Source organism: Podarcis muralis, chromosome 11, assembly GCF_964188315.1.
Source record: "Podarcis muralis chromosome 11, rPodMur119.hap1.1, whole genome shotgun sequence".
In the NCBI taxonomy this organism is placed as follows: domain Eukaryota; kingdom Metazoa; phylum Chordata; class Lepidosauria; order Squamata; family Lacertidae; genus Podarcis; species Podarcis muralis.
In genome coordinates, this window is record NC_135665.1 from 63,471,018 (window position 1) to 63,484,733 (window position 13,716).

A 13,716-nucleotide genomic window follows, 5' to 3' on the forward strand; every position below is an offset into this window, starting at 1 on the left:
CAGTTGGGTGTGCGGCTCAAGTGAGACTTTGCCAGCCTAGTTTGGATCTTCCAGTGCCCATTTAGCCCCACCCGCGGTTCCAAAGTGTCTTTTCTTCGCTTTCCAGATGCTGCAAAACAAAAGCCTGGGAGAGATCCCAAAGAAGCGCCACCACCCACACGGAAGCCGTTTCCTGCTCCCAGTGAACTATAGGCATTAAAAAGTTTATAAGCATTAGTAAAAGTTATATTTGGAAGGGTTTTAACAAGTTTCTGTTTGTGCTCAGGGCATATTTAAACCAGGCGCAGTCTTGTTTTACTGGGAAGGAGGGGCTTAAAAGAGCAAGATCCTGGCTACGCTTTTCTGCACAAGGCAAGAGGATGCAGGTTTGGGACACTGTGTCCTCAAGCAGCAGCAACAATGGGAGTTATGTTGATGCATCAATGCAGCAGAAAAATATCCAGGGCAGGTTGTGTGTGAATGCAGGACGGAGGAACCTCAGATGCAGGGACTGAATGGGCCCCTCTGAGCCTCTCTGCCTGGCCCTCACAACTCTTTCCAGGCTCTACAGTGGTACCTCGGGTTACAGACGCTTCAGGTTACAGACGCTTCAAGTTACAGACTCCGCTAACCCAGAAATAGTACCTCGGGTTAAGAACTTTGCTTCAGGATGAGAACAAAAATCGTGCTCCGGTGGCATGGTGGCAGCAGGAGGTCCCATTAGCTCTAAAGTGGTGCTTCAGGTTAAGAACAGTTTCAGGTTAAGAATGGACCTCCAAATTGAATTAAGTTCTTAATCCGAGGTACAACTGTACACCCATCGCCAGCTGTTTTCTTCCTGGCTGAAAATGCGTCCTTGAACACCACTCCTGGTTTGCTTGCCCAGCTGTTTGGGGACTACAATTCCCATCACCCCTGACCACAGGTCCTGCAAGCTAGGGATGATGGGAGTTGTAGTCCAAAAACAGCCAGAGACCCAAGTCTGGGAAACCTTGGGTGGAGGGGCAGAGGCGGGAGGGTGCAAGTGTAGAAAAGAGGCAAGATTTGCATTTGTTCCTCTGCCCACTTGTGTCTCTGGCCCCGCCCACGAGGGGCATGTGGCCACCCAGAAGGTTGCCCAGAATGGAGGAGGTTAAAGACATTAAAGCAAAGATTATGGGATAATGCACACAGTGACTTGCGATCTCGATCACATGCAGTCTGTAGTCTGCTGGCAGTAGGAGTACAATATGGGCATGTCTTTAAGTTAACATCTTACATTAAAAACCTGACAGTACCAAATTATCGAAGGCTTTTCACCAAAGCCAGACTAAACGTCTTTCCTTCTGCAGTGTTGGATGGCAGGTTGAGAGGAGTTCCCTACCATGACAGACTTTGCTCGTGTCCTCAAGACATCGATTCCATAAAACATATTTTGCTGCACTGTGCAAAATATGAGCAAGCCAGGGCTGAACTGATATTACCCTTGATGGTACCTTTCCCGGGAAAATCAGAGGCTCACTATGTCAGGTTCCTACTGGAAGACCGGACAAATGCTAGAACATTAGCAGTGGCAAAGTTTTTATCGGTAGTTGCAAGAACCAATGATCCCTATCTTTTCAACAAAATGCTTGTTTAACCTGGAGGTAGGCTGTCTGAATTGTGCATTGCTTTATAACGATTTGTTGGGTCTCTGGACCATAATAAAGATTGATTGGTTGATATTTTCATTTACATACATTCAAAATAAGATGGGTTTATGAAGCAATTCTATATCCTCCCACCATGCTGACAAAGAATTCTACAAAACAATAGTCTATATCCGGAATCACTGTTCAGTGTTGGACATCGTATTTGCTGAATACACAAAGCTTCACAGCTTGTCTGTCATCATACAAAGTCTGGTACCTCACTTCATTTAAAGATTTGCAGAGCCTTTGAGACTAAAGATTTCATTTTGTACTTGTTATGGTTTGAAGGAATTCTATAAAGATTGTCTATTGCGTATGTACATGGTCATCGTGTTGCCTAGACGTTGCTGATGTTCTAACCGTTGAACAGCTCTGAAAGTTCTTCCTGATGCTTAAACAGAATCTCCTTCCTTGTGACTTTAATCCATCGGTTCGGGTCCTAGCCTCTGGAGAAGGAGAAAACATGCTTGCCCCATCTTCTGTGTGACAGCCCTTAAGATATTTGGAGACGACTCTCTGTTTTCTCTTTTCCAGGCTAAGCATAGCCAACTCCCTTGAGCGTTCCTCATTTCTACTCATCTTCTACTAACGCAGTGGTGGAACCGCAAAGCATTAACTGATGTCGCAACTGCAGCATGTTGCAAAAATATCAACCACAAGGCTGCAATATGAGTGTGCTGTGGCTCCTAACCAGAGCTTGAGGTTTTGTTTTGGGTTTTTTAAATGAATTAACAGCAGCACAACATTCTGCATCTTGAAAGCCTCTGTCTATTTTAAAAGTGGGAGACAGGTTTCTAGTCCTTAGGGCTGTGGATATGGCTTTCAAGGTGGACAGGTAACAGGAGGGAGTTCAGGAGGGCATGCAGTGGTGGCTGACCCCCACCATAGCTAGGAAAATCAGAATGAAGAAGGCAAAACGAACTTTGCAAAAATGAGTACAAGTACATTTGCACCTCGTACCTACGGAACTGCTTCTCCCGGTATGCCCCATGGAGGACCTTAAGGTCCATAAATAGCAACACCCTAGTGGTCCCTGGCCCTAAGGAAGTCAGATTAGCCTCAACCAGAGGCAGGGCCTTTTCAACACTGGCCCTGGCCTGGTGGAACACTCTGTCTCATGAGACCAGGGCCCTGCAGGATCTGATTTCTTTCTGCAGGACCTGTAAGACAGAGTTGTTCCGCCTGGCCTTTGGCTTGGAATCAACTTGATTTCCTTCCCCTCTTTCCTTTTTCCTTTCTCCTTCTGTGATGGAACTCCTATTTGGGGACTTCCCTGGCTTTTTTCTGGCCCATGTAGGACCAGTCTGGATAGTTGGCCTTGGTGAAGACTTGACGTTTTGAGTTTCTACTGAAATGAGGCTGCCTTTTAATGCATTATCTTAATCTTGTTTTTAAGTTGTATTTCAATCAATTGTTTTATATCTGGTGTTAGCCGCCCTGAGCCCAGTCTTGGCTGGGGAGGGCGGGGTATAAATAAATATTAGTAGTAGTAGTAGTAGTAGTAGTAGTAGTAGTAGTAGTATTTCTGCAGGCTAAAGGGCTGTGACATGGAAAATGGGAGCAAGCTTGTTTTCAGAGATTCTTCAGCTGTGAAGCCTGTACTTCAGGGGGTTGGCCTAGATGACCTTTGGAGACCCCTCCAATTCTATGATTCTAAGGTATAAGCATTGATTTAATGCCTGGGAGAGAAAACACTCCTATAGTGAGTTCTGTATGTTCTAACTCAAGAGTAAAATAAGCTTTGGATGAAAAAACAGCATTTCACACCTTGACGGTTTTAAGAGGGTGTGATGTTTTAATTAGAATTCCACTGGACGAATAAAGGGAAATGTTCCAATTATTTCCTTGGCCTCAAAAGGTGGCGGGAGGAGGATTTAATAAGAGTTTCTACAATAACAAGAGTCCTTTATTAGGGAGGTCAAGTTTCTCTAAACTGGATGAGTCTACAGGAGGAAATAGGATCGAGAGAAGTTTGTATGTAATAAAAATACCTTTCGTATAAGACAGTTCTAAGTGGAAAAAGTTACGGGTGAGAACACACCCTGGGCAACACTTTATACATGCAGCACAAAGTTCCAAAAGGTTCTAAATGGACCATTTCTCTGTACGGGCCTCTACTGACTTGACCAATCCTTCTCCCAAAATCTTGAAGTCTTCCAAAATGGCCTCCACATTGGGAACTGTCAGGGGCTCAGGGGCAAGGGCAGACAGCATTCTTCCTTTCATGCTTAGCACCTGTGACGGAAAGAACAGATATAATAAGTGAGTTCAGACCGTGGCTCAATCCAAACACTGTACCAAAACCGGGTTTAGAACCCAAAATCTGAACCGAGGTTCTGAACAGGTGGGCAAACCATGGTTTGCAGTTCGCCTGTCTGGTTTCAGTGTCCATCCGCTCAGCATTTCTACTTCTGTGCTACAAGAGCCTCCAGAGGGGCAGAGAGTGTGGTTTTCCCATTTAGGTACCGCAACAAACCTTGGTTAGCACAAACCATGGTTTCTAAACCACACCTTTTCAGTGGTGACACCCAGTATTTGCAATTTCTTCCCCAAACCAACTTGCATAGAGCTGACCGTTACCTTTACAATGCCAGGTTGTAAAGGTAAGTAAAAAATACCTTTTTTTACTTATCTCGCCAATTTAAGATGGTCTGATACCGTTTCTATCTTACTGGTATAGATTCCATGCTTTGCAATAAATAATCTGTCGCTTTAGCGGGAAAACTGTCCTAAAACTTTCCAGTTACTCTGGAAGAGTGAGGAAGAAACCTTTGCTAAGTGATATGGTTTGCTAAACCGTACTCGAGTTTCTCCTTTAACCATGGTTTGGCATGATTCTTGAATTGAGCCCCACTCCCTAGGCCTTGCTAGCTTCTGAAACTGAAAGCCGGTCTGAGCCACTTGAGCAGAATCTGTCTGCCAACAGCACGCCAGCTGATGCACAAAACGCATACGCAACAGCACAGGGGCAGCCAGTGTGGTGCACCTGCCACCATGAGGGCTAGGAACTTGCCGTATTTTTCGCTCCATAAGATGCACTTTTTCCCTCCTAAAAAGTAAGGGGAAATGTGTGTGCGTCTTATGGAGCGAATGCAGGCTGTGCGGCTATCCCAGAAGCCAGAACAGCGAGAGGGAGCGCTGCGCAGCGCTCCCTCTTTCTGTTCTAGCTTCTGGCTTAGCCCCTCAGTCCCTTCCCCCACCTCCTGCAAAAGGATGGTGGTGTTGGGGTGGGGAAAGGATGCTTGATTATTCGGCCGGCTCCATCAGATTTCATGCTAGAGGCTCTGTTCTGCAACCAGTTGGGCATGCCAAGCCACGCAAATTCCAACACCCTCTGACTCTTTTTTTTTATAAGATATTTATTAACCTTTTTTTTTAAAGAAAGACATAAATTTACAAAATATAAAAAATAAGAACAAAGAGTTACAAAGATAACAAGAAAACATAGAAAATAAAAAGAAATAATAAGAGAAATACAAGTATTATCAAAAAGAAAAATATATAGAAAATACATACAAAATACAAAGAACAAAATAGCTAAGAAAAAACGTTTAAAAACAAATCCAGTTTTCAATATCTATAAACTCATTTGCTTATTTTCTTGACTTCCTCACACCTCCCCTTTTTGTATTCCCATTTATATAATCGATTCAGCAAATCCTTACCCTCTTTCCTTAATTTTAACTTTAGATCTTAACCTATTATAATAATATATTTTCATCCATTTATCAATCCGTATTTACATATTCTTATTTATCTTATTACCAATGCCACTTCTTTTCAATCACCCTCTGACTCTTTTATCCACATGAGCAGTTGCAGTTACAAAGCAGCAGCCATGTAGATTTATTTATCCTTTGGCTGAAAGCCAGCAGTTCCCCACCTTCTCCTCAAGTCATCTTTCCCTCCAGCTACCATACATCTTGCACTTCCAAAGGGGCTTCTTATGTCAGCTCACTGCCAAGCCCTTCATCAATCAGCTCTGTCCTTTCTCGTTCCTCATCTTCTTTTGCACCTGCTCTCTCTCGATCTTCCAGCTTGCTCCTCATCTATCCCCCTCTTACATCCTTTTCCCCCTCCAACCCAAAAGGTCTCTGCACCTTTCGCCATGTCTATGGCCGAAAACAGCAGCCCCTCGCTCATCGGCCAAGATACCCCTTTTCTCTGCAAGCCTCTCCCTCAGCCATCCCTCCCTGTGTCACTTAACATCAGCTCTAAGCATTATGGGACACGGGTGGCGCTGTGGGTTAAACCACAGAGCCTAGGACTTGCCGATCAGAAGGTCGGCGGTTCGAATCCCCATGACGGGGTGAGCTCCCATTGCTCGGTCCCTGCTCCTGCCAACCTAGCAGTTCGAAAGCACGCCAGTGCAAGTAGATAAATAGGTACCGCTCCGGCGGGAAGGTAAATGGCGTTTCCGTGCGATGCTCTGGTTCGCCAGAAGCGGCTTAGTCATGCTGGCCACGTGACCCGGAAGCTGTACGCCGGCTCCCTCAGCCAATAAAGCGAGATGAGCGCCGCAACCCCAGAGTCGGCCACGACTGGACCTAATGGTCAGGGGTCCCTTTACCTTTACCTAAGCATTCCGGCAGGCAGAATGCTCTCTGGCCACCTCTATTTGCTGCCCAGCACCTTGCACCCTGTGCAAATGCGACCCAGAACCCAGGTTACAAAAATACACACAGTTCAAATCCCAGGGTTCAGACCGCCTCACCTTGAAAGGCTGTGGCTCAAAGGCCGAAGGCTTCCAGAGGACTCCCACCACCTCTCCTCCATGCTTGTCGTAGAAAAACATCGCCAGGTCACCGAATGCCACCTGCAAAGGAGAGAGGTTTGGAAGAGACCAGGGTTAAGCTGATGGTTTTGGAAGGACAACATCGATCTAAACCTGCATTGATACAGAGGTGCCAAGTGAACACTTCTGCAAAAATTGCACAGTTAGAACATATCACTAATGTTTATGTCACAGACGGAACAATCGAAAACTACAATAAGGTGTAGAAAGAGGACTCTGAATGCAACGAATTTAAAACTCGAACTAAGCGTCACCGGTTCCAATTATTCCCAGGGATTCTCAATGCAGGCGCGTTGTCCTCAAAGCCATTCCACCTCGCAGCATCTTAGGTTATGTAATGTTATTCGTTCCTGTGATATGACCAGGTTGGGTTTAACCAAGAAGAAATAAAAAGTTGTTTATGTGATTTAGTCCAGATCTTTGGTATGTTGATTATCTCTGGCACTTGCAAGTTAACACCTGGTCTCTGATATGCAGATTGCACAGAAACTCAAAAACTAAGGCGCTCAAAGGCGATGGTTGTTGTGAGACATGGCGGAGGAATGCATTCCTGCCCCAGGGGGAGACTGAGCAGCCTGAATTTGGCTTCTTTGTCGCATTTTGGCTAGGGAGAAAACTGAGAGGAGGGTCAGACTGACAGATGGAGATTGGGTGAAGCTTGCCAATACATTCCTATAAGACTTAAGCTGGGCACGTCTTGCCCCATCAGCCGTTGCAAATAAACATATGACTCTAAAACTGTTTAGAACTGAGCAAAGCCTCAACATCACCTACCCATATATCTGCCCAGCGCCCATCAAGGTCACACACAGGTCAATCTTTATCTCTGTTAAGACCTACCTTGACATAAGAGATTCACAGAAGACTGGTGTAAATTTACGGAATATTTGAAAAGTAATTGTGACGATCAGATTACGTTTGTAGGTTTGCAAGAAGTTTTGCGAGGTGAGTTATTTGAATTATTGCAAAAATGGATAAAGAGGAGGATTGTTAGTTAAGAGAATTAAAGGTAATATGAATTTAAGAAATGCAGAAGAAATAATAAGAAATGGTGAGTCATCAGAGGTGCTGATGGAAGTCCAAAAAGATTGTATAAGATGTGAAGTTTTGTGGTATGTATGACAATATACTAAAATTAATAAAACATATTATAAATATAAAAAAGACCTATCCTGACATAAAGCTAAGGCATCATTGCATGGACAAAATAAAGCTGAGCGCCTGTTGAATTCTCTATTTGTTTTAAGGGGAGAGGAAGAGAGACCAGTAGCTTCTTTCCTAAACAGCTCAGCGCAGTCCCTGATGTCCCAAGGCCACGCAGAGAGCCACTCTTGTGTCACAACGACTCCTGGAAAATAGCCGGTAAACTGACTCTGCAAACTGCTTGCTTGTTTTGCAATGCAGGCGGGAAACAGATTTCTAGATTATCTTGCTGTGCATAATGCACCCAAGGGGCTCAGAGACTGTGACAGAGATTTCCCCCAACCCACCCCGGATGTATTGGACTACAGCTCAGCTTTGCAGGCTGGGGCTTGTGGGAATTGTAACTCAAAACATTTGGACGGCACAAGGTTGGGGAAATCTGCCCTAACCCTCCTTCCACATAAATGAATGGGTAACGTTCACTCACAGAATCACAGAACTGCAGTTGGAAGGGACACCCCCTCCAAGGAACATCTAGTCCAACCCCCTGCAAAGCAGGGATCTCAACACACGGTCCCCCATCCAATTTGAAACCATACCGGACCCTGCTTAGCTTTGCGAATGCGCTAGCCGTTTTATTGCTGCACAAGGACTGCATTTTAACCTGTATTTTAAATTGTTTTTTTCTTTTTCTCCTCCCCCCCCCCCATTATGTTTTTATTGTAATTTTACTGGTGTTAGCCGCCCTGAGCCCGGCTCTGGCTGGGGAGGGTGGGGTATAAATAAAAATTATTATTATTATTATTATTATTATTATTATTATTATGAAGCTCTACCCTCAAAGTATACCACTGCAGTCGTGTCAAAATCTCACTTCCATCAAACCCCTCCTCTGGGTCCAGTTTTTCTTTGCGTTATTAAATCGTTCCCACAGTTGGCAAGGTTCGTTTGATACCAAGAAACCGAGCCTTTAGCACCACCGTCCTAGTCCCATGGAACTCCCTGCCACAAGAGATTCCTCCTGTGCTAGCTCTAAAAATGCCTGCTGAAACGGTTTCTGTTCTGCCAGGCCTATGAGGGCAATTAAGAGTACACTCTTCCACAGTGATTAACTGATGCCTGCTATTTAATTTTGTAATGGTTTTATTGTATGGGTTTATGTTTTTATTGCTGTAAATTGTGTGTGTGTGTGTGTGTGTGTAATGCAACATCGGTATACAAATATTTTTATTTGCATGCAGCAAGTTATTAATATATTAATATATATTAATAACTAATTAATACTATATTAAGTCTGCACGGACGTTGGCTCAGCCACTAACCTCACATGACCTGATTAATAACTCAGCCTATGCACGTGCAAAAGAAAAGCCGGATCAGGCCCATGCCCCATTTAGTCCATCATCCTGCTCTCACAGTGGCCACCCAGGCACCTCAAGGGAAAACTGAAAACCCATGCCTCCTGTGGGAGTGAGTTCCACAGATTAACCGTAAAGAGGAGGCGATCTCAGGCTGCCCCTGCAAAGGGCGAGGGAGGCCAGGTTTAAGTTTGCGCAACTGAAACAGTTGACCGAGTGCAACTGAAACCACTGCACATTGCAGTGGCTTTCTAACCCTTTTGAGCCCACGCTGCCTTTGACCAACTGCATATTTTCTGTGGCTCCCCTGTGGGGTTTAATTAGAGGATGTAATGCACATAAGTGGAAGCAGCAGCGGCGGCAGGACTCAGGCCAGAATCAGGGAGAGAGAGAGATCAAGAGAGAGATTTGCAGATTTGCAGCAAGGATGGCTAATATGAATAGGGAGAAAGAGGAGGAGGCTGCAGAGACACACAGGTTGAAAACCTCTGCCTCACTGCATTAACTCGCACGCGGATGATGATGCTATTATACTAATTAGCCTGAGAGATTACGGTTTATATCTGGGCACAGAGGAATATGTTGCTGTTTAGTCGTTTAGTCATGTCCGACTCTTCGTGACCCCATGGACCAGAGCACACCAGGCACTCCTGTCTTCCTCTGCCTCCCGCAGTTTGGTCAAACTCATGTTGGTCTCTTCGAGAACACTGTCCCACCATCTCGTCCTCTGTCATCCCCTTCTTGTGCCCTCTTTCCCAACATCAGGGTCTTTTCCAGGGAGTCTTCTCTTCTCATGAGGTGGCCAAAGTCTTGGAGCCTCAGCTTCACGATCTGTCCTTCCAGTGAGCACTCAAGGCTGATTTCCTTCCGAATGGAGAGGTTTGATCTTCTTGCAGTCCATGGGACTCTCAAGAGTCTCCTCCAGCACCAGAATTCAAAAGCATCAATTCTTCGGCGATCAGCCTTCTTTATGGTCCAGCTCTCACTTCCGTACATCACTACTGGGAAAACCAGAGCTTTAACTATACGGCTAAACCATAGCTTTAACAGAGGAATATACGGGGTGCTAATTGGGCCCCCCGCCTTTTCTCATGACGGACGCTTGCTGAATGAAGCCGTGTGTGCTAATAACGTCAGGAGGAATATTGCTATGTGCCCTGCCAGGACTCTGAACCTTCTTGTTAAAAACCGCAGCGTGATTCAGAAGCTGCTGGAGCAACAAAACCCAGATGCTTTTAAAAAATAATAATAACAAGGAAGGGTTATGCGCTGCCTGGGAAACTTCCCTTTTGCCAGGAGTCAGCGGAGGCACAGATCAGGACAGAACCTGTTCTCTCGCTCTGTTGCAAGGCGATTGTCGAAGAATTGGCTGGGTCTGGGAACGGCCCGGGTGTCACCGGGTTCTCCAAAAGCAGCTGCTGCTTGCCTGCACGGCCAATCCCTCCTTCTTTATCTTATTTTCCTGGAGTTTGCAGCGGCAACACCTCTGAGGCAACTTTGCGGCCTGCATTAAGCAATCTACGTCCCGGCCGAGAGAGCTAGCAGCTCTGCTGCTTACGTTTATAAGTTTCTGCCTAGGTTTCTGCTGCAGATAGAGATTTCTAAAGATCAGCACGGCACGGGAAGAAATGAGTAGGGTTAAGTTCTCCTCCCTGCCTTGTGATACCAGAATCCGTGGACTTCCAATGAAGCTGCGCATTGGAAAATTCAGGGCAGAGAAGAGGAAATCTTTGAACTGTTAAACTGCGGAACTCGCTGCCACAGCAGGCAGGCATGGCCACCAGCTCGGAAGGCTTTAAAGGAGGATTAATCACATTTGTGGAGTGGGCTACTGATGGCTGCCAGCCACGATGGCTAGCCTCTTAAACCTAGACAGCATCTTAAAAAGCAGAGACATCACCTTGCCAACAAAGACCCGTATAGTTAAAGCTATGGTTTTCCCAGTAGTGATGTATGGAAGTGAGAGCTGGACCATAAAGAAGGCTGATCGCCAAAGAATTGATGCTTTTGAATTCTGGTGCTGGAGGAGACTCTTGAGGGTCCCATGGACTGCAAGAAACCGATCCATTCTTAAGGAAATCAGCCCTGAGTGCTCACTGGCAGGACAGATCCTGAAGCTGAAGCTCCAATATTTTGGCCACCTCATGAGAAGAGAAGACTCCCTGGAAAAGACCCTGATGTTGGGAAAGGAGAAGGGGACGACAGAGGACGAGATGGTTGGACAGTGTTCTCGAAGCTACCAGCATGAGGGAGGCAGTGGAAGACAGGAGTGCCTGGCGTGCTCCGGTCCATGGGGTCATGAAGGGTCGGACACGACTAAACGACTAAACAACAACAAGCCACAATGGCTATTCACTGCTTCTATGGCCAGGACCAGCAATGCTTGAGAATACCAGCTGCTGGAAACCACAAGCGGGGAGAGGGTCTTATGCTCAGATCCTGCGTGTGGGTTTCGCTTGTGCACCTGATTGGCCACTGTGAGAAGAGGATGTTGAACTGGGCGGGCCATTGGCCTGATCCAGCTAGCTCTTATGTTCTTAATTCCCCCTCGCCCATTGCCCTTATTCTGGAAATCCCATCCTTAATATGTGCATCTCCTTGCACCTTTGGTTCCTAGACCAAAAGGCTAGCCAATGGCGTCTCCTCTGCTGGCAAAAAGGCATCTATCAAGCGACCGGGAAACGAGGTCATCTGTTGCAATTCCTCTCTCCCCACCACTGCCCCAGTGCCCTACCCCAAAAGCCAGGGCAGATTTTGGGAGGCTGGGTGTGCGTAGGAGAGAAGGGGGAATCACCAAAATTATTCCCTCCCCCACTGTTCCATTGGCCTGTTCCAGCAGAGAGAAGAAGACCCCCTTATGTGATCGCATTTGTTCTCACCCACCCACACCTCCTGGGACCCGGGTGGCACTGTGGTCTAAACCACAGAGCCTAGGGCTTGCCGATCAGAAGGTCAGCGGTTCGAATCCCCGCAACGGGGTGAGCTCCCATTGCCCGGTCTTTGCTCCTGCCAACCTAGCAGTTCGAAAGCACGTCAAAGTGGAAGTAGATAAATAGGTACCACTCCGACGGGAAGGTAAACGGCGTTTCCGTGCACTGCTCTGGTTCGCCAGAAGCGGCTTAGTCATGCTGGCCACATGACCCGGAAGCTGTATGCCAGCTCCCTCAGCCAATAAAGCGAGATGAGCGCCACAACCCCAGAGTCAGCCACGACTGGACCTAATGGTCAGGGGTCCCTTTACCCGCACCTCCCTGCCATCTAATTTTTATATTGCAACTGCTCTGCGGACGGAGACCCATTCTAAGAACACAGGAACTGCGTGGCTGGCTCTGCTGATTGAGGTCTGCTGAGTTTGGTAGGCAAGCATCCTTTCCCACAAGGCAGCTGTGAAGTTTGGCCCTGCTAGAATGTCAGTCCAACACCACACACACACACACACACACACACACACACTACTGACAGACAGTGTGGTGTAGCAGTTAAGAGTGTTGGACTAGGATCTGGCTGGACTCCTCACTCGGCCAATAAATCTCAATGATTGACCTCAGGCCGGTCACCATCCCTGAGGCTCCCTCACAGGACGGTCATTGTGAGGATTAAAGGGGGGAGGTAGAGCAATGTACATCAGCTTGAGCTCGTTGGAGGAAAAGATTGGATATAAATGCAATCAATCAATCAATGCAATCAATCAATCAATCAATCAATCAATCAATCAACAAAGGTCTTCCACTTACTACGGAAATCCAACTGTCATGGATGCAGAGACAGGTTGCAACATCAAAACACAGTGTTAAAAACAATATTTAAAACAGCTTCCCGTCTCAGAAATAAGGGGGGATCCTAAAAACACACAGCTCAATGGTGTAAAAAGTATAAAGATAGAGGTAATCTACACAACAATTTAGAAAGAGTAAAAATTTCGAGGTCTTAGAACAAAGGAAGGAAATCATTATGTGAATACATACGTAACGATTAGAATGATGATATGGTTTTATTTGTAGGTGTGTGTTTTTGGCAGGACAGGTTTTTTGTCTGTTTTTTTCTTTTTTCTCATGTTCTTTTCTTTTTTTTTTACTTCTTTGTACTGCTTTATTTTGGATTCAATGTTTGTAATTTTTGTTGTAGTTTTGCATTGAAAATAAAATAAATTAAATAAACAAACAAAAAACCACACACAGCTCAAGTGTCAATAGCCATGTTAAATAAGGTGCATTTAGTATTTGCCAGAAGGTGTATAATGAAGCTGCCAAGCAGCCCAACAAGGAACTGAAGGTGAGAGTCAACTAAATTTTACTGAGAGTGCATCCAATAAAATACATGACGAAGTTAGGTCCATTCATTTCAACAGGTCTACTCTTGAGTAAAAGCTGGCTGAGGGTGCTCAGCGACAACAGAATCCTGGCCAATGCTTGTGAAGGAGAAAACTGCGTGGGGAACGGGACAGAATGGAGTATCCTGCAGGAGGAGATGGGCAGCAGGCCCACCAAACAGAATAATAATAATAATAATAATAATAATAATAATAATAATAATAAATAATAATAATATATTATTATTATTATTATTATTATTATTATTATTATTATTATTACCCTGCCCATCTGGCTGGGTTTCCCCAGCCACTCTGGGTGGCTTCCAACAGAATATAGAAGCACTCCAGGCCAGACATAGCTCAGTCGGTAGAGCATGAGACTCTAAATCACAGGGTGGTGGGTTCGAGTTCCGCCCTGGGTGAAAGATTCCTGCATCACAGGAGGGTTCGACCAGATGA

At 45.6% G+C, this 13,716-nt stretch overlaps 1 protein-coding gene across 1 annotated transcript in view; it reads right to left on the reverse strand.

Moving 5' to 3' along the window:
* Positions 1 to 1,522: 1,522 nt before the first annotated feature.
* Positions 1,523 to 13,716, reverse strand: part of NOL6 (nucleolar protein 6) — a 62,589-nt gene continuing 50,395 nt past the window's right edge. The window contains exons 25-26 of the mRNA XM_077936560.1: positions 6,364 to 6,465; positions 1,523 to 3,884 (exon numbers count right to left, since the gene is read on the reverse strand). Of these exons, the coding sequence (XP_077792686.1) occupies positions 3,735 to 3,884; positions 6,364 to 6,465 (252 nt within the window). The 3' untranslated portion in view covers positions 1,523 to 3,734. The remainder of the gene's footprint in view (positions 3,885 to 6,363; positions 6,466 to 13,716) is intronic.